Source organism: Notothenia coriiceps, unplaced genomic scaffold (genome assembly GCF_000735185.1).
Source record: "Notothenia coriiceps isolate Sejong01 unplaced genomic scaffold, NC01 NC01_scaffold00024667, whole genome shotgun sequence".
Lineage (NCBI taxonomy): Eukaryota > Metazoa > Chordata > Actinopteri > Perciformes > Nototheniidae > Notothenia > Notothenia coriiceps.
Window position 1 is genome coordinate 5,006,543 of NW_011357368.1, and position 26,708 is coordinate 5,033,250.

The 26,708-nt window shown below is 42.0% G+C and overlaps 1 protein-coding gene across 1 annotated transcript in view; it reads left to right on the forward strand.

Moving 5' to 3' along the window:
• The first annotated feature begins 570 nt into the window (after positions 1–570).
• LOC104955441 (ephrin type-A receptor 7-like) overlaps positions 571–26,708 on the forward strand; it is a 337,623-nt gene continuing 311,485 nt past the window's right edge. Inside the window, exon 1 of the mRNA XM_010782768.1 lies at positions 571–825. Within this exon, the coding sequence (XP_010781070.1) occupies positions 571–825 (255 nt within the window). The remainder of the gene's footprint in view (positions 826–26,708) is intronic.

The window sequence follows — 26,708 nt, forward strand, 5'->3', positions numbered from 1 at the left end:
GCCATAATTGTGGTCTTGTGTGTGTGCGGACTGTCACTCCTGTTGTCACTGACAACGTCAGCAAACTAGCAACCAGCCATGCCCCGATACATGGGGTCACGCCAATCACAAAGCTTTGATGCATTCAAGTGCATTTTTTGGCACAGGAAGATTATGTTATAGGACTTTAACGATAAAACAGAATATTGTTGTTCTATTTTTAGAAACATCTCGCGATCGACTGGGAATCTCCCCACGATCGACCGGTTGGGCACCCCTGAACTAGACAACACATCAAACTTCTTGAACCGTACCTGTTTTTCCATCTCAGAACATTGTCCAAGCTCAGGGGGGTTCTATCAAACGCAGAAATGGAGATGGCCATCCATGCCTTTATTTCATCCCGGCTTGATTACTGTAATGCTCTGTTCTCCTGTCTCAACAAAACATCAATAAACCGGTTACAACAGGTCCAAAACGCTGCAGCCAGATTGCTCACTGGTTCCAAAAAAACATGCCCTCTCCTCATCATGTTCCCTGTCCATCTCAGAACCCAATTTAAGGTCCTAGTTTTTACATATAGAGCTGTCCATGGCCAAGCCCCAGCCCATTAATGACCTGATCCACCCTCATAGCACAACCCGGGCCCTGAGGTCCTCTGAGCAAGGCCTCCTAAGGGTGCCCCGAACCATGCTAAAGACTAAGGGTGATCGTGCCTTTGAGGCGGTGGTCCCAAGGCTATGGAACAAACTCCCCCAGAAAATAAAAACCTCTGCCTCAATAGAGATTTTTAAGGGGCAGTTAAAGACCCACCTTTTCCGACAGACCTTTGGGTCGTCGTCGGAGGTGAGTTAGTAGCTGTCTTTTATTGGTGTTTTATCCTATGTATTACCTGCTGTTGTTTTATGCCTTTTATTCTACATTTTATAATTGTACTGTAAAGCACTTTGTACATCCGTGTTGAGAAGGGTGCTATATAAATAAAGTTTTACTTACTTACACGCATGGCATACTTGGGCACCCAGACATCTTTTACAGCTGATGCAGTTCATTGCTCAGCCATTAGCATCCCCTCTTCATCCGCTGTGTCAGTGTCCGCCTGGCTGGCTCTGGCTGAAGCTGGCCGACCTGTGAACACCACCTCCTAATGTGCTTTTCATGTCTGCTGGTCCTCCTCTGCCAGGTTGGCCCTGATGACGCATGTTAGGACAACTTAGTGTGTGGAGAAGATGAGAAAGTACAGATACAATAGAGAGTGTTGATTAAAGTTTAATTTATTTCTATACATTCAGTACTGCAATGCTATGTAACATCAATTCCTTCAGAACTCAAACATCAGGCCTTCACACGTTCTCAGGCACAATTGCATACACTCACCTCTATTATGAAACAAAGCAGTCATAGACATAGAGTCTTTCTCTGGCAGCCGCGTGACTACTTTGACAATCACTTTGAATCAAGCTGCAGCACTTGTTAACACACACATTTAAAGCAAAACAAACACTGAACACATACAACTCAATGCATGTGTGTTATTTTCATGCACTTGCTTGCATATTGGATGTCTGAAAGACAACCATTCGCTGACAAACGGCACCAAAATAAAATGCAACTAATTTAGCATTTACGGCTTCGTGTAGGGCAACATTGAAAATCCGAAGCCATTGTCTTTTTAATTATATTATTACTCTTTCTATTTTATATACTGCCCATACCTGCCACCTAGATTACCAACAATGCAATGTTTTATGCTAGTAGCAGCAACCAATGGAGAGTAGCAAGACAATTTATACAATTTTGTTGGTTCCTCACCTTGTTGTCAAGTGTTATGATTAAACGACTCCCCGAGTACTTGAAAACACCACGGCACACATCTGCTTTTCACAGGAAGCCAACTTTAGATTACTTTTTAAATTGAATGATATAGTACTGATGTTGATCCTGACAGACAGAATAACTACTGGCAAACATTAGGGGATGTTTATGCATTTTAAGGATTTGTGGAGATTAAGGATTCTTAAGCCTGAGATTATTCTTACGAAATGCTTTTTTTCAGTTATATGATGCAGTTTTTGTGCACAAAAACAAATAATAAGCTAAAATCAATTCAAAGCCATAATATTTGTGCAATTTGATGAGATAAAAGATCCAATGAAATCTGTTATCAAACGGGCACAAGAATGATGACACATGTCCAGCAGGTGGACAGACCCACACAGCTTTTTGTCGTGTGTCGCCTTTATCTCTGCCTTTGAATGCTCCTTCCACCTCCGCTCTGTAGTGGTAATGACCGTCATATTGGAAATGTGTCCAGCCGGGCCTCGTAAACCATTACAGCGTGCCTAGGAAACCCCATTAATCTTTCTGAGAGGCGTTTGACCTTTCAAACTCATTAGCCACAGCTGGTGTGTAGACAGACGTGAACGCATACACAAACCGCAGACGCACTCATACTCACTTTACCCCCGGGCGCAAACAACATATACAGGGACGCTCAGGCAGACTCAGACCATTTGCACACACGCACACGCACACACACACGCAGGTGAAGTGTGAACGCAGCAGTGTGTGTTCTGCCAATATCGCCTTTACCAGCTTGCCATCCCTCTCTCTCTCTCTACCTTGGTTGTCTCTCTCCTGTCCTTTCCATCCCCTTGCTTCCTTACCGTGTGGGTATGGTCAGTGACCTGGAAAATTGCCCGACCTTTTAATACGCAGCTTCCTCGGTGATGAATAAATACATAAATCGCGCGGCTCCGGCTCAGTCACTTTTATGATACCCCTCCCTACCCCGATTCTTCCCTCGTGTGCACCTCATCACACACCGTCATCTGCACCCACTCAATATAGACACAGTGCAGGAAAGCAGGGGTGTCTTGAAGTGATAGCCCCCTGTGGATAAGACTATCCATAATGAAAGGGTGTTAGTGACTGGACTTGAGGGCGAGAGAGTGTGAACAGCGTAGATGGCAAAGGATGTAATGGGGTGAGTGGGTGAGACAGGTTAACACGCCAGCATGGTACCTGTTCCTCTCAGTTCATCATCAGGCGAGGGCAGGAGTGATGGTTCTTTGTACATGGAGGTGGCAGAGGATGAAGTTTTGCGAAAGGCAAGGACAGTTGACACAGCAGCATGGGCCCTGCTCTAGTCAGTTTATCAAAAGTGTATGGGAGAGCCGAACAGGCTGTAATAGGCTAAGTGGTTTGGCTGGGGCAGATAAAACATATTCAGAAAAGGGGAAACTGATAATGTATGAACAATTATTTAAAGAGTGTGCAGAGGTGGTAAGGAAAGCAGGGAAACCGAACTTCGAATTTGGCACAAACCTGACCCGGCCAGATTCACTCAACAAAATATTTCTGCCCTAACATTGCTCGAAGCGCGAAGCCAATATTTTAAAGACAGAACAACTCTCAGGTCAAATGTCCCTCAGGAGATGGAGATAGAATATGTGTGGGAGGGAGAGATGAGTAGTAGTGCAGAGGCAGATCGAGAATATTTGATTAGTTAAAGAGCAGCCAGAGCATGCTTAAACCCTAAACAATTGTCCCTAAAAAGTAAAAATACTTTCTTGAGGTTTCTTGTCAGAAAACAAAAGTTGTGTTTGCATTTGTTGTTTCTCAGAAAAACAGCATGTTTGTAAAAAGAAAATGAAATTAGTGCACTTTATTTCTCAACATATTCAAGTTCTTGTGTGTCCATCTTAGCGAGACAAACACAACATATGCCTCATGAAGCCCTTATGGCACTCCACAGGGTACTGATGTAGACTCTTGGCTACTTGTTATTATGATGTCAATAAGTACATTTCTTTACATATGTCTGTGTGTTAGTGTGTGTTTGTAGAGTGATTGTATTCATTTATTTGTGTGCCTTGTGATTGCAATCAGTGTCATCAGTTCTGGACGGAGCAAATTCCCTGTTGCTTTTCAGCTACAAATCTTTCCTTCCTGTTTGCAAGGGAAATAGTGCGCAAGCTAATCAGTGCTCCAACAAGCCATCTAGTCGGTGAAATCATGGACAACCAGCCATTTAGGCAGGTCATCTGGCAACCAAATGGCCGCTACAACAGCCAGTCAGGAAGCTGCTTAATCCAGCAGTCATAATACAGTACCTATTTGGCTCATGCCCATTGCCATTTTGTCCTCTCGGCTGTCAGTCATCGGCATTTGATGAAATAATCATTTCAGCGAGCAGCCACTGATTGTCTGTCAACAGCGTGAGCACCAACGGCATTACTTCCTGTGCTGTACCTCCAATAGGTTAATACTCACTGAACCCTCATCTCTGAACCTACATGATGCATAATCAGTCCCAAAGCATCAACTGTTCCCCCTGGTACATCAAAGGAAAGAAACATTGTTCCTCAGGCGATATACAGATACAGCACAGCAAGTTTCCTGCTTGTTTTGCACCACAGGTACCAGAACCAGATCTACACTGAGGCTGTATTTGCTAAGAAAATATGCAAATCAAGTTGTAGCACCAACAGCTATCAAAAGAGCACTGCACAAGCAAAACCCAAAAGTAAAAATAAATCTACACCAACTGTTGAGAGTACAAATCGTGTGCCTCAGCTGGAAGACTCATCCCCGTTCTGGCACCCTAAAGCATCCCCTTTAACTGGGGAATTCTCTGATTTGAGATTTGAGGATGTGAAACCCCCTGCTCTGCATGACTTCAAGGTCATGAAGTTCATGAAAACATTGTAGTCATTCTGAAAAATGATCTGGGTCACTCAATAGACCACTCGTGTTTTCTCTGGTCATTGCAGACAGAGGCGCCGCCAGGGATTTTGGGCCCCATGAAAATATATCACATTGGTTACTTAAACATTTTCTTCTTAATGTTCTAAAAAATGTTGGGCCTTTGTCAGTCACGGGCCCTTAGAATCGTCCTAACTTTTCAACCCCTCACGGTGCCCCTGAGTGCAGGGCTGATAGCCTTTTATTGACGTGTTTAGGCTTGTTACAGTAAATGGAAGCTGTAGTGTCAGGGTCCGGGAATTTTAGGACTCAAATTCAGTTTTTAAAAAGGTAAAATAACAAAAGGCGAGCTTTATTTACCAAAAAGCTGTAGACGATAAGCAAACAAGATATCATCCATAAATCCGTAACATGAGCATCCAAACAAAACCGACAGTCAAACATGGAGGGTGACAGGAAAGGTAAAGACAAACAATGAACCAACACCGAACACAGGAAGAGACGAGACTAAATACAGGGAGGGGTAATCACGAGACGAGAAACAGCCGGGCAGGGGAGGAGAAATATAAGGGCAACAGGTGAACACAATCAGACAATCAGACACACCAGGGAAACTAACGACAGGAAGGAGGACAAGACACCGGGAGAACAGAATTGCAAAATAAAACCATGACAAGACAGACCAAACTAAAACCGTGACATAAAACTAAGATCGTGATGTACCTTACAGTTTTTATATCTGGTAGTTGATTAGATGAGAATCAACCCAACCCTGCAAGTGTCAGATTAAGAACCAAATCCATTAGTTGCAAAGGCTAGATATGCAAAGTGCCACATCTGATGAGAATTAACACCCAACTATGCAGCTCTATCAGAAACTTTTTCTCATCATAGAGTAATTGCACATCTCTCTGTCCAAGGAGAGGGATCCCTCCTCAGCTGCTCTTCCTGAGGTTTCTTTCATTTTCAATAAGGACAGAGGATATCACACTCTGCACATTTTTAAATCCGCCTTAGACATGTGATTTGTCATATTGGCTGCATAAATACATATTGACTTAATTTGATTCAATGTTAAATGTAAATCTTCTTTTCAGCTGGCTTTCTGTTTGTCTTTTTTAATTTCCACATCCCACCTGTTATTATTGCACGCAGGCCTGCATTAATATCGTTCTGGCCATAACTACACACCACTGACACTCTGCATGAATCAATGACTTGTTGGGCTACACACATACATTAATACCACAAGCACATACTCCATGTTGGGCTTGCATTGTAAATATGGCATGCATTATAGGAAACATGAATGCTTGATACAAAAGATTTAAAAGCTTTTCTTTACTTCTGCAACTAGCCATGAATTATAACTACACAGTTTTTCAGCATCCATTCTTTATCTAAAGGCTAGCTATGTTTATGGTGGCGTGTGAGTCTGTGTGCATGTGTTTTTTTTTCTCTTTCTTTTAGCTAGAATTGGTTTGCCCTCACATTAAACACATTTTGTGTGTACTTAGTGTGTCTTAGCACTGTTTCTGTGTATGCGTGGGTGCGTGTGCGCTGGCTACACCTTCCATGGATGAATTGATTTTAATGGGGTTACCAAGGGTTATTATGAGGGTGATAGCAATGCAGGCAATTTCCCCTTATTTTCTGTTGTGTGGTTGCATGTTATTTTTGTGCTTGCTGTTCAGCCTGAAACATCCAGTTTTTGCTCTTGAATTTTCGTCTGAATACATCACAAGGACACCATTTTGTGGTGTTTGTTCTGTGAAGTTATTAAATGCATGTTTTTCCTTTCCTGTTCTTTTCAGAGGGGATTATAATTGCATTAATTAATGTCTGTAGAAGCGAGTTATCTCTGCGTGAATACATATACTGTATCTGTGGTGATGAAATGCTGAAGTGGTCAGACGGTCTGAATACGGGGCAGAGGTGACCGATACGTTGTGCAGGGCAGATGGGAAGGGATGCTTTTGCACAGGAAGTGGCAGAATGAAGTGCCTTACTCCCTCTCGTCCTTTTTCTCACTCACTCTTCTCTCTCAATTGCTCTTTCCATCTGTCTTGCCCTCCCTCTTTCTCTCATTCTTTTGGGTTCTCTTGCTCCATCTAACTCGCTCACACAATTGAACTTGGCAGTGTTTCAGGGATTGAATGGCTTGGGTTAATGGCAAATTACCAGCCTCTCCGAAGTCTTGAGTGTATGTGTGTGTTTGGGGAGAAGGTGGGGTGGAGGGGGTAAAGTAATGGACTTTGCTGGAAGGTCATTTGAAGGAGCCTGCCACTAAATCACTAAATGCCACCAAGCACTCAATGAAGCTTATTCATTGGCCAGGATTGCGTGGATTTACATGTGAATGTAAATTGGTTACCTATTTGTGGAATGTAATTGTTTTCCGTGCTGAAGAATACGTCTCCAGCATACAGACTGTAGCGCTGGCAGTCAACTCTCAGTACTGACGCCAAGATACACTTTGGGTCATTTCTCGCCGAAACCTGAAACCTCCATGCATGGGTTCTTTGTTTATTTTAATAATGCTAAGGCGCTCACACTTTTAGAATTTTGTCTTTGTGGCTTTTGGGTGATGTTGTTAATGATGCAGAATGGCAGCCTCACTCAGAGGCCTGACTCGCCACATCAAGACTTGAGTTAATTAACTAACTAACCAACACTTATCCAGCCATGATGATGAAAAGCACTCCTCTAGCAGCATGTCAGGCAATGTCTCCCCTCTACCTCTCTGGCCCAAAAGGTATATATTTTTAATCAACCACGTTAGAATCTCCTGTTTAGATCGGTTATGACATTAAAATAACCCTAATTTATAATGTATCTTACACTAATTACCTGCGTCCACTTTCTTGTATTAAGTCCAAATGTTCTCTTATATTTTAACTTCCCCCTTCTTTTTGCCTTTCATTTTGTTCTCTTTATTTCTCACCAAGCCTGCTCTGGGACTGAGATGTTCCTCAGAAGAGGCCAGTCGAAGTTAATAGTGAATATATTAGCATGTCCTTGTACACTGAGTCCTCTTCTTTTTCTCCCTTCCCCATATTGTAAGATTTATAAATACAGTGGCCTATAAAAAAGGTCACATTACATCATATACCGTGCACATGTGACGCCGCCTCCACAGTCATGCTAGTTTCTTATTTATTCTTACTCTTGCTTCATACATACATAAACACACAGACCCACGTGCTCAGCAGAGGGAAAGCTTGCTTTTAGCCAGCTACCCCCTGAGAATGGAGGCTGATAAAAAATTCAGCTCAGTTAGTCCAAGAGTGATGCAAAGGAAAGCCTGTTTGGTTTAGTCGCTCTAGTTTTCCTACTTTCTGTCATTTCCTTTTTCTGATTGTCACTCCGTCTGCTGTCATTTTCTTTGTATTTTGCATTTCCTCATTTTATTTCCATTTTCAATCTCTCTCTCCATCTTCCTATTCTCCCCCTTGCTTCGTTGAAACACATTTCTCAATGTCAGACAAATGGAAATTATGTAATTCTGCCATGACTCAAACAGTGTGACCATTGGTCACTGGGCAGCACTATGTGGTCAACATTTGCCCTACGCTTGGCTTGAGCTGCAAACCTTCTGCTCAGTGATACCATGTGACCGCCTCGGGCGCATGTGTTTCTGACCCGTGACTTGGAACGGTTTGAATTCATATGGTGAAGCGATGGCTTTGCAACAATTAACGGGCTGAACCAGACTGTCAGCCTTCAAACACTCCGTGGTCATAAAAGCAGATTTATGCTGCCTTGTTAAAATGTAAAATGGCTCATAATGGTTCCAAGTTTCATTTCTCTGGTGACATTTTTGATGTAAGGTCCAAGAATGAGCTTTTTTCTTTAAATCATGTGTGTGGACTTTAATCTTTCTTGTCTAACAAGCCTCTGTAGTCACTTGTATACTTTAAATGGTTATCTCATAGCCTATTAATATATTTTGTATTAATAATATTTATATAAATTAGTTTGAAGTCTATTGAAATGCTGTTGAATATCGCTATCAGACAAGGGCGGAGGGGAAAGCGGCGAGGATGACGACTGAAATGCAGCTCCGAGAGGACAATACTGAATCTAATCTGTTTATACAACCTCACCTCCAGTCTCCCTCCTCTCGCCTCTCATTTCAAACTTGACAAACAAACAAATATACACACTTGTGCATAAACACACGGCCGTGCACTTTATGAAAGAAACAGAGGTCCTTTGCTTATCTCGCAGGTGAAATCTGGGAAAAATGGAAGTGTTGCATTTGCATTTTAATTTGCCCTCAATCAGGCATTGTGTTTGGCGCCGCAGCGAAATTGCCTTGTGTTTGCTCCTCGTCCCTATTTATATGGGCTCTATGAGAGAGGGCCCCTAAAATAAATCTGCCTGCTATCAGAGAGTATGGAGATGAGGCTCTCTTTTTTTCTTATTATTTTCTGCACTTGTCACTCATTTTCTGATGCCTGTCCTCGATCAACTAACTTTGTTTTTTAATCCTCTCAGTCTTTCAAACATTTTTCTTGACTAAATTCCCATACACATGATTGTTTACATTTGTTTTCCCTTCTTGCATCACTCTCTCTACCCTTCTCCTTTCACCCCGCCCCAACCTGTTCCCTCATTGCAGGCAGAGTGGATGCACAGATTTCATTAGCGATGCCATGTCGGCTCTGAAGTCCTCCAGCAGTCATGGACTCACGACCCCGCTCTGCCCTCCTCATCCCAACCCTCTGTCATCGCGCCCCCTCCCATCCCCCCTTTGATATCTCTCGCCCTCCATCCGCTCTCTCCGCTCTAGTCGTCTATAACATGGCCATAAGCTGTCTGTGGCAGATGAAGGACCTCCTTCACACGACTAACCTCTCCCTGGAGTCCAGAGCAGTGGAAGCTTAACCCAATAGTTACTGCAAACTCTGTGTAAAGGATAAGGCATGTGTGTTAAATTGTGCCGAAGTGTGTTCCCACGGATAATATATAGCAATTTGCTAACGTACACACACAAGTAACAATTTGTATACTGTGTTTTCAACAGTGCAAAAGAGCAACAGTTGTTAAAGTGCTTCTGTTCAAACCTCATTGCTCATTCTTTAACTTAAATCTCATGCATGAGCACATGACTGAGCCTGCGGTTTTTCTCCCTATATCAAACCCCTTTATAGCCATCTGCGTTGAGTGCTAAAAGCACCTTGTGATCAAAAGCCTTCGTCAATCCATCATCAATGATTTGCACATGAGGGTATAAAATGCCTGAAGGCTTTCTGGGTTGTAAAACGAGGAGTACATACATTTGATCAAATCCCTCTACAAGCCGCTCCAGGTGCTCTGATTGGTTCTCATACTGCTCCCCCGCGTGGACGCGACCCCTCCATCGATAGGCAGACACCTCGGGGGACATAATCTTTGAACTTTCACTGGCTGTAGTGATTTTTTTTATACAAGGTGTCAAGGAAGACTTTAGAGGTCAAGACATATGACCTTTACCCTTTAACCTTCAGGGGTCGGTAAGTCAACTGCAGGGCATTAAGGTATATTGTCGGTATAAAAGTGTCTGTTTAGGGTATTTCATGGTGAGGGAAAGTGTCTGTGATTAAAATCTAGTGGTGCAGAAATGTTGATCGATGATAGATTTGTTCTGCGTAAACATTAAATGTGCATATTTTCTGCATAGTGTCCTCCATTTTTACAGCTTATTTTACAACGATTTTTATATAAACACTTTCTGTGATGTGCCAATGCTATGGCGAAGGCTGGATGGGGATTATCCTCAAATATGACTTTGTTCGGACCAGGGAAGGATTATAGTTTGGGTTAAAATGTTTTGTTTGGCAAGCTAACCAATCAGAGCAGACTGGGATCTGGTTTCAGACAGAGGGTGAAAAGAGGTGCTGCAGCACAGGCAGTATGAGACAAATAAGGCACTTTTTGAACATGAAAGCACGTAAAAAGCCCCCCCTAGAATACACAGAATACAGATATGAACCTGAAAAGGAGCCTAATATGGCCCCTTTAAACTACACATTGTGATAAATTCAAAGTGCAAAAATCTACCTCAAGCTCTTTTCTCTCCCTAGCTGTAATACCATAGCAAAGGTAGGCCCCATGTTTCTATATAACTATCCCTTTTAGACATCCCATAATATTGTAGATGACAGAATGTTGTAAGAAAACAACAACCTTGCAATATTTCTAATCGCTGCACAATTAGTCAGGCCTAATTAGGAAAATGCTGTTATTAAGGGAAAATATGTGTGCATATTAATGGCATGATTAGTGAGAGCTGAGTTGTCATATTGATGAACTATAATTACCTTAGACTCCATCTGCAGATTTTCTCACTCAACATGTTGCTGCTCTTCGTCACTTCAAGTCTGTCCTGAGGATTTGGCTTTGGCTCCATCACCACACACATGCCCCCACACATTTGTAAATGAACACATACGTGCTGATGCACATATAAAAAGACACACAGCTGTCCTCTGAAGAACATGAGCATGTGTGCGTCACATGTGGCTGTGTGTCAGAAATGTGAGTAGCATGGGGAACTAATGGTGTATTTACTCAATTACATTTTAGCGTAGGTATCAAATTGTTTGTTTTAAAGGGGCCCTATTATGCACATTTTGTTTCCTAATTGTATTTTGTTCCTCGACATATTTATTTCTCACATCTTTTCACCCTCTGTTTTGAACCAGAGCCCAGTCTGCTCTGGTTGGTTAGCTGGCAGGCTTTGTTGCGATTGGTCAACCACTTAGAGATGTCCTACCCGTTAGCCTATTATGTTCAATGTGTTGGAGTGCTAGCCAAGTGTTACATTGTGATGTCATTGTATTACGGAAGTAAAAAGAGTACTCAAATTTCAGTTGACAAGAAACTCCCTGGGGGAACGTTGGTATTTTTGCCTTTTCAGACCATGCACAAAACACAAATGCAACAGGCTACAGGGAAGGGAAACTCAAAGAAATCTTAATAGGGCCTCTTTTAATAAAGATTTAAAGGAGTAGTACCTCTACTAATGGCACTATAGGAAGGCCACAGTGTTTATTATTTGTTGGGAAAACTGAAAGAATTTTGGGCCATTGTTCAAGTCATTCATCAATAGACAATGTTGTTCTCTACAAACAGATCATCAAAAGGTCATGTCATACGAGTTTCCAATTGTATACGCAGTTTTGTTGCAGCCCGAAATGAATGAATACCTTCTTTCACGGCAAAGTCTCCAACCTTTACATTGACACATGGCAAGCTGATAATTTAAAATGTCAAGCTGAGAAAAGACATCCTTGTTTCCTTTCGTGTTCTCTCACCAACTCATCTTCCATTGAAAGCAGTGTCCGCCTCAGGCATTAGCACCCAGGGAAGTGTAGCAGTGCCAGCGGTGGAGCCCTGTGGTTAACAGTTAGAGAAAAAACAAGTAATTAGCCCCGATAATTAAATCCTCCCGTCAGCCAGTCGGCCCGCGCTGTACAACCAGTCGCGCTTTTCCCCTCCATTTACATAAACTGTAGATTTGGTCTGTGCAAAAATAGGGAATTAGCAGATTAATTCTGTTCTATTATCTGCATGGCGATAAGCAAATAAACAATTGGCTGTGGAGAAATGAAATGGGATAATAGCTGGCGGAAAAGTGAGGAAGGGGAGGGTGTGGAAAAAGGGGGTTGTGGCTATTAACAGCCAGTAGTACAAATGAGGAGCATAAGCTGCTGTGTCCTCTCACATCGCCGGAAATATTAGGTTCATTTCTGTGCGGTTTGTGACTAAACTGTGTTAAACTCTAACCCCTGTGTCTTGGCAACTTTGTGTGTGTTATGTAGATATGTATTCAGACCAAACTATCATTGTGCACTTGTTGCCTACTTTTGCTTTATATTGGGTTCTGGTTTACCCAAGGGGGGAGTCATCAGTCAGGGAAGTGCTCTTTGTATCTCATTAGAGCAGCTCTTTGATTTCATTAATTACTGACCTACTGCTGCTGTGGTTTGGCACAAGCTGGCATTCTAACCGCTCACAGTGTACTGCTGCTGCTCCACTGCATTATTTATTTAACGCCTTGGCATGATAATTAATAACCATCATTTCACAAAGACTCCTCGTGGGTGTGTGTTTTTTTTAAGAATGGACCACTTGCTGAGGAGCTTTTACATTTCTACGTATTATGGCACTTCCATTTTCAGCTCTGTGTCAGTCCTTAGATTTTGTTTTCTTCTATTTGTGTCCTTAATACAGTGACTGCTGTAGGCCTCTTGCGGAGCACCCGGCTTGATTTTGAGCTGATGATGAGCTCCAATCTGATATGGATCTAACGTTACTAGCTGCACAACCCTGTATTATCTTTACAGGTTTGGCTGACATTTGCTGACTGGTGAACTCAATGCACTTTTGTTTTCCTTTTTAATGTTACTGGTGCCCACATTCTCCACAACCCTCATTTGTTGGTTGATAAGTAGTGAAGTTAAGGACGATAGTCAAACGATATACGAGATATTTCCTTGTTTGGTGACTTCTTAAGAAAAGAGCACACAATAAAAAATTAAAAAAGTCCTCCCAATACAATGTTTGAAATTGCTTTAAAAAACAACACATTCAATATGTTTTGACCCAACATCATTCGGCAGTGCCTTCTTAAAAAGATTCCTCATCCAACCACTTTATGTTTAAAGTTTAATTTCAGCAATAAAACAATGTTAAGCTTTGTCATGGTTTAAAGAAACCAATTTGAGTGCTGTTGGGAAATGGGAACAGAACAATACCCTTTATCAAAGTCTGATGTTGGTGATCCAGCTCACCTCAAAGACTTTCCTCTACAAACTGTGGGGATCTATATGTAGTTTTAAAGTGCTTTGACTTTACTCCCCAAATGTGTACTCTAAAACACAAAACCTGATCTTATTCTATTGACTTCATTCTATCTCATCCCTGTCTATTTAATCAAACCCATGTTCTCTTTCTATCCCGATTACCCTTCACTCTTCCTCCATGTCAGAGTGGACAGGCAGTCTGCTTTTCTGCTCTATTGACTGCTATGACCAAGCCCTCTCTCCCTCTCCGTCGCTACAGCAGAGCTAGTTATGGAGCCTATTGACTGATTAGCTGTCGGCCCCATCGATCCCAAAGGTCGCACTGCTGGCTATTGACGAATGGTCCCACAATACCTCGCCTCCCTCCTTCCATCATCCTCTCCCTCTGCTCTTTACCTCTCTGGTATTTTCCTACTTCTCTCCTCTCTTTCCGCCCTGCTTAATCTATCACTCACCTCATTTCATCTCCATACCCCCTCTTCTCTCTCCATCCATCTGTCCATTCAGCTATCAATTTGTCTTTCCCTCTATCTCTTCGTTGCTGCTATCGCTCATCGACGCAGCAAAGATCGATGCAGAGGCTAATGGGCGCTGGGCCTGAGAGGGGGACTGTACCGGTCCACAGACGTGGTTCTGACACAACTCGGATGATAGGAAGAGGGACTAAAGATGAATAGATGGCGGGGATGAAGTGAGGTGGGGATGTCCCTCAAGGTAAAGTGGAGGAAGAGAGTGGAACAGGACAAGGAGAGACGCAGAGAGAATCAAAGAGGAGAGGTAGGCTGAGGGGTGTCTGCCTGAGGGCAGCTATAAGACACATGGGGTGGCTTCTGGGAAAAGACACGACAGAAGGCGATGAGAGAAAAGAGAGCAGGAAGATCCCCGAAGCTGGCAGAGTGCTGACTTTATTTTGTGGAACCTGTCACTGAGTTACATAGAGGCGGTTAATGTACCGCGAGCGAGCTCTGCTCACAGGCTGCAGTAAAACACAAGCTATGCCCAATGCCTGGACCTGATGACACGGGTAACCACAGTAGAGCTGGGTGATTTATACATTTAGAATGTATTTAGGATCATGTAACATTCACTTTTGTTTTGTCATCGGGATGTTTCAGGATTGTTCATGCCAAACCAATACATGGAGGTTATAAGAACTTGTTGGTGCTGAAAGGATAAATGTATGAAAAAGTAAAAAGCAACAGGATTACCTCAAAACGTGGACATTTCCCTTGAGATGGGCCTTAGTGAAATGGACTGAGCCTTTTTCAAATGTTTCAATTGTGTTGATCTAATGGGGTACAAACTATATTCTCTCAGAGGATTTCCTCTGTGCATTTATTCAGATCAGTAGAGCGCACATCCTAAAAGAAGAAGGCTTAATCATAAAGTTAAGTGGGCTTAAAGATGAGGTTATCATCCCCTTGAATGTGAAATAATCCACTCTTACTGACTCAGTAGATGGCTAATGCATATGTATTGACCTAGTTTAACTGCTGCATTTTCCAAACATCATAGTGCTGTCGTGGCCGTTAGACAGAGGTTATTTGAAATGAGTTGATGCGAGACTATTAGAGGATGGAATGCAGGCCTGAAGCTCGCCCTTTATAGGAGCAAATGTCTCTTCATTACTGCTCATGGAGGGAGGGGAGAGTAAAGGGTGAGACAAGATATGAGTTAGAGGGCAAGGTAATGATACACGGTGTGTATAAGAATGCAAATGAATACCTATGGCTTTAGCCCCGGGGATGCAGTCAATCATGGTGCTAAGTGTTTCAGATTGAAGGGGCTGAGCAGAGGCGCAAATAACAATCAACCCAAGGAGGTTTTCTGAGGCAAGCAAGGCTATTTGATTGGTGTTATTCCATATAGGGTCCCCCGGCAACAGCACCGAGACATGGGGATGGGGTGATATATTAGTCATATCTGCACATGGTGTGTTGGAAAATACACAAGTTCAGAAGAAGACATCTATATTTGTGTGCGCTTTGATTGCTGTTGTACTTGAGAACAAAGGTTAATACGTTCATCCAAAGTTTCTTTGTAGAAACATTGAAATACATTAGCCAGGCAAACAGAACCCTTGTTTCTTATCTGGCAGTGGCTGTTCTCTGCCTATATTTAGTAAACATGTACTGTAGTTGACACCAAACTACAAAATAAGCTATCTCTAGGTCCTGCCCAGTTGACCTTACCTCTGCTTACTTTATATTTACCCTCTTAAAGTGTATGTATTGTTGTTTCCTGCAACGTTTTATAGTGGAGGAACTCTCGTCATCAAATCAAAAATATACTGTGTTTATATGTCGTACAAGCAAACAGTAGCAATAAATCACTTATTTATGGGGCATGCGTTTATGTTGTTAGGTGATTGTTAAAACCTAGTTGAGGTGCTTCAGGTTTGTCTGAACGCAGCGGGTGATAGATTTATTGATTGCATCCTACGTTCACTTACAGTAATCAACCCAATCAGCGTCTCGTGAAGTCAAAGGGCAAAAAAACACAAACACTTTAGTTTTATAATTTGGGAAAGTAGTACACGCAGCCCAATCAGGTGCTGACCTGTGAGGGGAAACAAATCGTTCACGCTGAGCGGACACCAGACAGACGCTACTTTAATCATAACCAGTTGCACACGAGTCACCAAATTGATTTGAATGTTGAAGGGGCAGAATGGTAGAGTTGCCACAACTAACCAATTTGCTAGTGGAAACTCTTTACATGTATCATCTTGCTTTAAACCTTTATGTTTCACTCTTTTTGTAGTGATTTCAATTTTCGGTCAGACTCCTTTGTGTACTTCCCCAACATAGTGATATCACTATTTTGTGTTTCTATTGGGTATAGAGCGACTGTGGCTGCGAGAGAGTGCGGTCGTATTTTAATCCGAACGTTGTGGGTTTCGATCCCAGCCATGCAGTCAACATGTCGATGTATCATGGGCAAAATACTTAACCCAGAGTTGCTCCCGATGGCATGGCCAACGGTGTGTGAATTTGTAGGAATTTTAGCAAGTGGTAGTGCTCTGAATGAATGAGGTGTGAATTGGTTAATGTCTTATGTAAAATGCAGCCTGGGCTCTGGTTTCAGACAGAGGGTGAAAAGAGGTGCTGCAGCAGAGGCAGTATGAGGAAAAAAAAGACCTTTTTGAACATGAAAGGATGGAAACATGTCAGTAGAGACACAGCATACAGATATGAACCTAAAAATGAGCATAATAGAAGCCCTTTAAATAACTTCTTTACCTTGAGACCTTTTAACAGGCTATATATGGATCTGAGACCTGTTGATCGTCCAGTTTGTTAGGCTGGTGAAAGTCTTCCATTCCTGTCACGTGTACCTCTTGCTATTTTCAATTCATATTTCCTGAATGCCACATTTCTCATTTAAATTCCAACAGCAGCAGAAGTGCCCTGTAAGTAGGGCTGCTTTGCCATTGAAGAAAATGTTTTGATTGTAATGCCTGGTGATTTCCTACCAAGGTCTTAAATGTTTTTAAAGCATTCCTGCATCTTATTGGAAGACGTATTTTCTGTGAAACTATGTTCTTGGCTTCTCAGTAAGTAGAGGGTGAGCTTGTTTACCTCTGCACAGACGCATGTTTGCTTTGCAGGGTAATGTGGAAAAATAGGAACAAATGCTTTTCTGTTCTTGTCTGTGCTGTGTTCATTTCTTTCTTTAGTTCTGTGGACTTTGAACCCTGAGGTGAATGCAGTACCTACGAAAGAGAAAAATGACCTTAGAGGAAAACAATACAAATATGGATCTTGCTGTGCATTTATCAAACATACGCAAACATTTTTCTTTGTTTCTTGCTATTTATGCATGTTGACCCCAGTTAGCCCTGTACTTCGGCACTGCTGCAGGAACTTGTCTTTCTTCAAGCTGACAGTGAATAGAAGAAAGAGGGGGCGGTAAAGAGCGAAGCAGAAAGGGGGAGAGAAAGAGGGAGGGGAGGGAGAGGTAAATGTAGAAGAAGACGACCTCATTTAATTCCAAAGTGGTTCTCAAATTGAACCAGAGGGAAAACAAAGTCAGCACTTCTGCACTTATGTAACTCCCCTCTCCTCTCATTGCTTACATTACATTACATTTGTTAGATGCTTTTATCCAAAGCGACTTACATACTCAATACTGTGGACAATCCCCACAGGAGCATGTTGGGGTGAAGTGTCTTGCCCAGGGACACAACGACATGCTGACTGCAGTGGGACTCAAACTTGCTATCCCCTGATTCGACGTCCAGCACACTATCCACTGAGCCACAGCCTCGGTGCTAGGTAAATAGAAAAATAGCAGGGCTGAAAGAATGAAAACGGGGGGGGGGGTGGAGGAAAGTGAATGAAAAAACGTAGGGAATTAAGCAGGAGATTAAACAATTGTTGACTCAGCGTCTGAAATGAGTTGTTTTCCTCTTCTTCCACTGTCCAGCAACTCTATCTTCTGTATGAACCTGCAAATGTAGAATCGCTTGAGAATTGTAAACACCTGGTCAGTGGTGCCAGAGAATAGAAATATGGAATACACAAGATAATAATAATAATAATAATGGGTTTTGCTTTTTAAACACAGTATTTATTTTATAAAGAAATGCAATGGTGGCAGGAGACATACAATTTGTGCCTGCCACTGCCAACACGTACCCATCATTTGGCAGGTGGCAGGTGCTAATTTAATGATCTGTGTTGACTTGTCGTATGGAGGGTAGAGGACAGAACAGATGATGGTGTTGGAAAGGATGATTACAAAAAGTTTTCCTTTTCTTTGTCGTGCAAATGATTCTCTCTCATTCCCTCCCCGTCTAACCACGATCTCACACTGACATCAAGCTATAGGGCCCCCCCCCCAGCAGGCTCCATTTGAGACAGAGGCCTGAATGAGCGTCGTGTTTAAATAATGCAGTCTGCTGGCAGCCTGGCTCTCTGGACTGAGGAGAGGTTGAGGGAGAGTAGCGGCACAGTGCAAAGATACACACTTCTATTATTTAACAGTGCTCTGAAAGGCTTGCAAGGGAGGCATTCCCATAATTAAAACCAAGTCTCAGTGTGTATGTCACACACACGCACGCACGCGCGCGCACACACACACACACACACACAGCGCACTCCTATACATACAGGATATCCAATCAATGCTGGCATTCAAAGTTTGGAGCCAATGATGCATGCCTTATGCTGATGCAGGTGCACTTTAATCCAGAAACACAGCTTATAATAACCTGTGGAAGTGCATGTAACATAAGGGATGCCAATCTTTGCTGTGTTTTTATGACTTTTAAAGAACTCCAAAAGGTTAATATGGGAGCTTGTCACTCCTGAATGGAATATAATGATATGTTTGTGTGTCATATCAAGAGGAAAAGTAAGCTCTACTAAATCGGACTTCAGTGAAACATGTTCTAGTTTTCTTGAAATGTATGTGTAATAAGCATGATATATTTCAGAATGTGGCATCCAAGGCCATCAACAAACATGATTTACTGTAATGCGAACTGATCTTACATTTGTAAATGTTTAGCTGTACCAATGCAGCGATCCGTGTGTTTCAACTTCCCACTTGGGTTTCTTCTGTATGAATATTGACTAGTTTCCATCTTAGGACATGTCTGTATCTATCCTACTGTATATCAACTCCTCCTCCAATATGTGCAGTCATGAACTCTAGGAGAACTTATATTATGCAAGCACATTTAGAGATGCCTCACTGAGCTCCACATACAGTATGTGCATACTAACTGTAAATATCCTTAACATCCATTTTTAAGTAGGGCAGTGCGTGCGCTAACACATGGATATCTGGTCTGATAAGAGCCTCAGGGAATCAAATTCATGCTTGTTTTTGTAATAGAAAACACTTGGTTTACTTTGTTTGTACATTCCAGTGTTGAACGGTTGTTACTTGGGAAAAACAGCAGCCTTTGTTTTATTTACTTGGTTCAATTCATGTCTATTGTTTTCCAAAAGCCGCTTTTGGGAAACAATAGACATGACAGTGGAATGAAAACATATTTTTCACTAAGAAGCTTTTGAATATAAAGATGTAACGCTATGAATTGTTTCCTTTTTTAAGGCAGCAAGTTCTGACAAGGCACTGATATTCACTGTGAGGGATAGAGGGTTAAAACGTCCCATTTGAGACCATCACGCTTTCATCCTGAGATGTATTCGCTCTACAACGCCGCAAAACTGAACATATACTGCAGTGGTGTCTCTTAAAAATTCATTTGATTGCTGCGGGCGAGTTGTTTCCTTTTATGTAGGATATCGTTCGGTGAATGAAGTCCCATTGGAGCTCCATACTCCTCTATTACAACTACTGATGCTGCACAAAGTGCTCTTTTCTGAAGTAGATTATTTCTGCCACATGTAATGCCCTAAATGATAAAGAGTCAAAGATATGAATGAACTGTCAGTTCCACTTCCTCTTGGTTATTTAAATCGACCAAAAAAATGTTTACTGTTCATAGATTGTGCTTATTTCTGATGTATTTATTCTGGCATCCGGCCCTGCAGACTCTTATAGACTACTTTGCACTCATTAGGCTCCATTGGCAGCAAGGCCATGAGCCCAAACTGCTGAGTCATTCCAGCCTGGTGGGAACATATTGTCTATATATAGGTATCTCCTTCGTCATCCTACTGTGTTTCATTCTTATTTCTCTATCTGGGAGAGTCCTTTCACAAACATGTTAGCCGGCCTGATGTACCAAGGCATATCGCAACTTTTTATTTCCAGCACTCTGCTCTTAGTGCTGTGACTTTTCTTGAAAGTGGTTACTGCATTCGCCTCTTCGCTTACCATTCTGTCCGTCCTTTAAATAGGTTCTACTTGCGTGGTCCACTCGGTCCTTTTTAAAACGGCTTTCATGAACCTGAGCCAGCAGTCACGGCAGCGAAGAAAAATATTCTGGATGTCTGCCTCCTAAATGTAACCTGACGCGTTCTTTGAAGTGGGCAGTTTTCTTCAGAGTTAAATTTGACTTTAATATATCACCCAATCTCTTTCCAAATATTGCTTTTACATTTTTTACAAGGCAAGTCTTTGCTGTGCATGTCACCTTGTTCCACTTTGCAGGAGTTTGACTTTCAGTCTGTTCTCAGGCCTGTAGGAGCCACTCTGTCGTAACAATAAGACCCGACAGCGCTCACACGGCTCGCACTATATCAATCCAGACAACCAATTACAACCTCTTACAGGATCCTGCAAATGAAAATAAGTTCCTCTGGCCTCTGGTTTCTTTATCTGTTTCTCTGTCTTGCTCTGTCCCTTGCTTTCGGCATGTTTCTTCCCTTAGTTCACGATTAGTCTATCATTCCTTTCCCCATGTCTGTCTGACAAATACAAAGCAGGGAATATCTACGCCTTGCAACATATTGTAATAAATACACCCTGCAGGTGTGTACTTATTCACTAGCAGCAGGCACAACTTTAATAGCATGTCGTTTTCTTCCTCAGGTGCCTGACTCAACCTGTCGTTCTCACTATTTATTTTTTAACACATTGCCTACATTTTTCCTACTCCAACATTTTGTTCCTTCTCTTACACACACTTTGCGTTTGCAGTCTCTCTGACTCACTCAATGACTCTTTTCTTTAATCCCCTCGAGGACACACAAACGTGCATACACACACTTGCTTTATTCCCCCTGGAAGCGATTTGTCTTAACAGGTGGTCATTCAGATTCAAGACTGCCACTGCAGGAGAGGTAGAGAGAAGCGGAAAAGGGGAGGAAACGCTGAGGATTGTAGGAGGAGGCAGAAGGAGTATAACGTGCGAGTGACATGGACATTGTACCTGTTCTTTGGATATGAATACATAGAGGTTGTCATCAAAGTACACTGACGCATTCATTTCCATGGAGATTTTGACATCTAACATTTCTTCACATCTTAATTGCATTTTTTTATTACATTTAAGACTGTCATTTCTGAAGATGAAACCTTGACTCTATCTTTTTTCCTAGTTTGCTCAAGAGGCCAGCCACAGAAAGTCTTACTTTTGAAAGTGAAATTGGTGCATTATGAGCACTAAAGAGCAGCCTTAACCCGTACAGGCTAACTCTTTGTCTGGCTCACATTTTTTTTAAAAACACTTTTATTTACTGCACATTTTCTGCTTAACAGTAGCACACATAACTGCCTATGACAAAGTAAAGGGAAAACATGGAAAAACATGGCAACTGCATGAACAATGCTGCAAGTGCTCCAAAAACACTGAATGAGTGATTTAAATGATTACTATGCCAACATGTGTTGCATTTCACCTTGTATATACAGTATATCATCCTCCGTTAAAAAGTAAATAAATATATTTTGGGGTTTTTGACTTTTGGATCGATAAAATGCAATTAACTCGCTAATATATTACAACAATACATGAAACAAAAAACATCAACAAATGAATCCATGATATAAATGAATAGCAGCTGTACTTTGAATTAGGGCTGCTCAATTAATCGCAATTACAATTTTGGCTTGCAACGATTACAAAAACAACGTAATCGAAATAAAACGATTATTTGTATTATATATTTAAAAAAACAAACAAATGTTTTATTGGTTTTTCAGTTGAATTATACTCAAAGTTCAGGGTGATCAACTGTTAAAAGCATACTGTTCACATTTTTTTTTCAATAAATGGATGTTTTCAAAGTAAATGGATAATCGTGATATCAATTATTGACCCAAATAATCGAAATTATGATTTTTGCCATAATCGAGCAGTTTGAATACTGTATTTATGACTTTAGTATGAAACACTTTACGTAGTTTATACTGCTCGGCAGGCTTACTGTAGCACGTTGTAAGAGGAACATGTGCTGTGCAATAATGGCGTTTAACCGTTCACCCCATTGTCATGCATCATGTGGCTAATTAGCATGGTGGGCTTTTTGAGAGCAAACAGCCCACTCTCGTTACTGAAGTTGAAAGTTTAATGACTCTGTTAAAAGGAGAGCCCTGTTTGAAGTTAATGTGCTCTGCTGTTAGAAATGCCATTATGGCACCACTGGCTGGCTCTCTCTCTCTCTGTGTGTGTGTGTGTGTGTGTGTGTGTGTGTGTGTGTGTGTGTGTGTGTGTGTGTGTGTGTGTGTGTGTGTGTGTGTGTGTGTGTGTGTGTGTGTGTGTGTGTGGCCGGGACAAAGGGTTCCCTGACATAATTTGTCTCAGAAGGTAGTGTGTGCATGTGTTGTGTGTTTGTCCCTGATTTGTGTGTGTCCGTTTATACACAGCATTTATCTTTTATGTGCCTGTTTGTGTTTTTATGTGACACTTCATATCCCAATCCATTTATCCTTTTTATCTGTCCTACAGAAGCATTACTGTATTGCTTCTGTTGAACTATATATTATCTCCACTCCCACGTCTGTGAGCAGCAGCATGGTGCAGCAAATGGAGAGATCATTTTTCATATGAAGTGCTGGGATTCAGACCCCTCCAAGTCCAATGTTCCCACCCTGCTGTGTCCTCGAGCAACACTGCACACCCCAACCAGCCTCAGGAGTGCTTCTGCTTCCATACGTCTGTTCAGTGGGGAAGTGAGAGTTAGTTTCCCTGTCTTGGGATCAACAAACTACCCGATGTACAAACGATCAGCTACAGGTGAACATACCTGTGTATTTCACATCTGCTGTGTGTATACAGCGTATTTACCTACTTTGTTGTCTTTTTGTACATGTACTATATAGATATCATTTTATACTGGGGCACTTCACGTCATTTAGACAAGCAAAGTCCCATGTTGTTAACACAAGTCCAAGTCAAGTCTCTAGAATGTTACAACAAGTCTCAAGCCAGGTCTCAGGTTATTTAGATCACGTTATGTCAATAAGTCAGAACCCAAGTAATATAAATTAGTCTGTCAGAACATATATTAGTCCTAGACAGAACTCAAATCATAAAGAAAAGACTTGATCACTCAAGTCATATGGATAAGTCCTATTCTTGACTCATGTCTGACAAAGCTAGTCTTAAGTTACAGAGTTCAATCTAATTCAGGTATCATTAATTCATAAAGACAAGTCATATAGAGACTGTATTTTGTGAAAACGAGTAAGAAGTCAAGCATCAAGCACTTGATGCGAGATCAGGTCAATTCACCAGTTTTTGAGGCCAGAACCAAGTCTCTTCACTTGTCTTTAGTAGCAAGCTTCCAGTCAATATGCAAGTCCTTAATGTTATCAAAGCTGTGATAATCGTTTTTTTTTTGGCATAGGTGCAAATAAATCCCTTTAAGGATATTCAAGGTGTATGTGATTGCAGGGAAGTCTCAATGTGATGTCTGGTACAATGTGATAATGTAATGTTTCTGCTTTCAAGTCCTTCCTCCAAGTCCTAACGGAGTCAAGTCTCATGTTTGTCAAGTTCCATAGAAGTCCAAGTCGTTTCTCCAGTCTCACATTTCTGTGACTCAGGCTGACTTGAGTCTGAGTCACAACACTCTGTAATGTTATATTTGATCTTCTCTTCAGGCTTTTAAGAGAGACATTTTCTCCTCCACTCTCCTACTGTATAAGAAGGATAATGCTCGGACAATGGTCCTCACAGTGGAGCATCAGTGGCCTGTGTACTGCTCTCTCTTTTGGTATAGGTGGAGCTTCCTGAGACCTTCGCTCTGCCTAGAGCAGGCCTGAGCGTGCAGTGATGACAGCCAATGCTAATCTTACCATGAAGCACACACAGCCAAGACCAATTATGAAATGAGCTCCTTTCACTGAGAGGGATTTAAGTTGTCTGTGCATGTAAGAATGGTCGCTTGTGGGAGACAGTGTATACGGCTGTTTTTAAGCTAGTTATCTCGATTTCTGACGGTGCTGTACACTATTTAGTTCTTTAGTGAGAGCACTATACTACATTTCTTGTTGTTCTCTCTGCTGTTTTTCTCGGTTCAGATCAACTTCTTGGCCTTGGAGGTCTAACGATAAGTTCATGCGCAGTGCACACGCAAAAATAATCTGAGTTCTTTTTTTATTAGAGACTCTTGAAATGCTTTATCCTCCCCAACTACACGGAGAAAATAGCTTTGTAAGAGCAGGCTACATACTACTTGACAAGGCCAGAGTCTCCATCTTCCTGAGAGCAATGGGTGCACACAGACCCGCTGTCCCTGCTTTGAGCACTTCACCTGAGTGCTAGTGGATGTTTCTCCTGCAGCTGTCTCTTCCCGCAGTGCTCACTTTGTATCCGTCACTGTGTCTCGTCCTTGTGTATCAGCAAGGCTGAACAGCTCAATTAATACATCACAGACGCCACAGAAGGATGAAAGGGTGGGTGAGGCGAGGTTGAGCGGTAGAAAGTGGCGCTCACTCTTAGATATACTTTTATGGAAACCTATCACTGCAACAAAGGAGAAGATGGCAACACCTCCTACAACAGCTACAATACACATGGTATTCAAACCTACAATTTATAGTCAGACTCCAATCTTTCCATAATGCAATCTGCACTCTTCATGAAAGGCTCTTTTCTGAAATGAAATACAGATGATGTTTTCCATTCTACATAAAACATTTGATTAGACTATTACGGCCCGTCCACACTACAGCTTCAAAAAAAGCTTGCCGGCGGGCGTGTCTGAAGCTCGACCAACAACCAATCACATGAATCTCCCGCCCAAGACACACAAGCACGCGGTTTGATTGGCTAGAGCTTGTACTGGCATATGATTTGATTGGCTGACGCTTCCACCGAAAGCTTCAGAAGCTTCAAAAGTTGAACTGAAACGCCAGGAAAGCTCCGCTCTGCTACCCACAATTCAGTTCGGCGAAAGCGAGGCAATGTGACGTCACCCCCATTCAAAGTGAATCGGCAGACGCGTTGGAAACCGTTTTTGAAGCTGTCGAAGCTGTAGTGTGGACGGGCCGTTACTGTTGCACGCTAGATTTAGCATACCTGAAAGTTGGTTCCTAAACCGTAACATTTGCAAACATGTATGGTTTTAATTGCAAGACAGGGTTCAAGATACGTTTTGCTCAATTACTGGGGACATGTGTGTTGTTATAAATGATCAAATATCAATTTTTTTTTAAGTCCTCTATATTTTCTAAAAGCCATTTGATGCTCTTCTTCCTTCCCCCGAGATCTTCTCTTCTTGTTCTTCCCGGACACAAAGCATTCTGTACTTAAGCTGTCCAAGTTATGTTGAAGTAGACTTCTACACTTTATGCATCTGTGTCACCTGTACTGAGCCGGGACTGTGTTTTATCTTTAATGTATGGAAGTCAGTCTTGTCTTGTGTGTCCTACATAGTGCTGAGGCCAAATGCCCCCCCCCCCGCCCCCCCCCCCCCAACAATTGGCTCATAGATCCACATTGTCCCTGTAATGATGACCAATTATTTATAAAAAAAAAGCTTTGCAATTGGTGTTTAGTAGCTAATGTGTTACAGCTATTAGCCAGAGCCATTGGTAGCGCAGCCGGAGAGCTTTTGTTTCATTGTCACATGTTCTTTCTCTAACTTTTCCCCCTCCCTTTCAGTGACCCTTCTTTTGCCTGCTTTGTGTTTCTTTTTCTTCCACTTTCTTGTCTCTGGATGTTGTCTCAGATTTTTCTCTCCCTCCTGCCCCCTAAGGCCCATTAGTCTGTCTAACTCGGCTGTGATTACAGGACTTATGTGTTCACCGTGTGATCATAGTGCCAACTCTGTCCTCAGAGTCTCTACCTGACTGACTGACTGCTCACTAAGGCACACTGATCCCTCCGTGTATCACCCGAGTATTCATTTATTTGCACTACATGTGCTCTTTTCTCTTTTTTTCTGCCTTTCTTGCCAACTATTCTTTTGTCTTTCTCTCTGTTTCAAGTTCTTGCCTTTCCTCACCCTCCTCCGCTGATTATTTTCTGTCGTCGTCTCTCTTTGCTTCCCACCTCAGCCTTTCTCAGCGTCTCTCTACCACCCTTGGTCCCTCTCCCTCTCTAGTCTTTATCCCAATGCCTCTATGTTATCAGCTTATCAGAGAACCATGCTTTGGGCACCTGGTAGTGTTAACCCAAAAAATAATAAAGTTAAGTGTTTAGTAAAGGATCTCTCATGGTCCAGTGAGACTTCCCTGCACTTCAGCCAAAGCACTAGTATCTCACTTTTAAGCAAACCCTAAAAAAGAAGGGGATAAAAAGACTTCACTCATGTGCCTCTAAGGGTATTGGCTATCCAGACTGCAGTGACACTGAGAACAAATTCCTTTTTTAGGACTCTCAAATAGCACTTTTGTTACTTTTATAATAAGAATATTTGG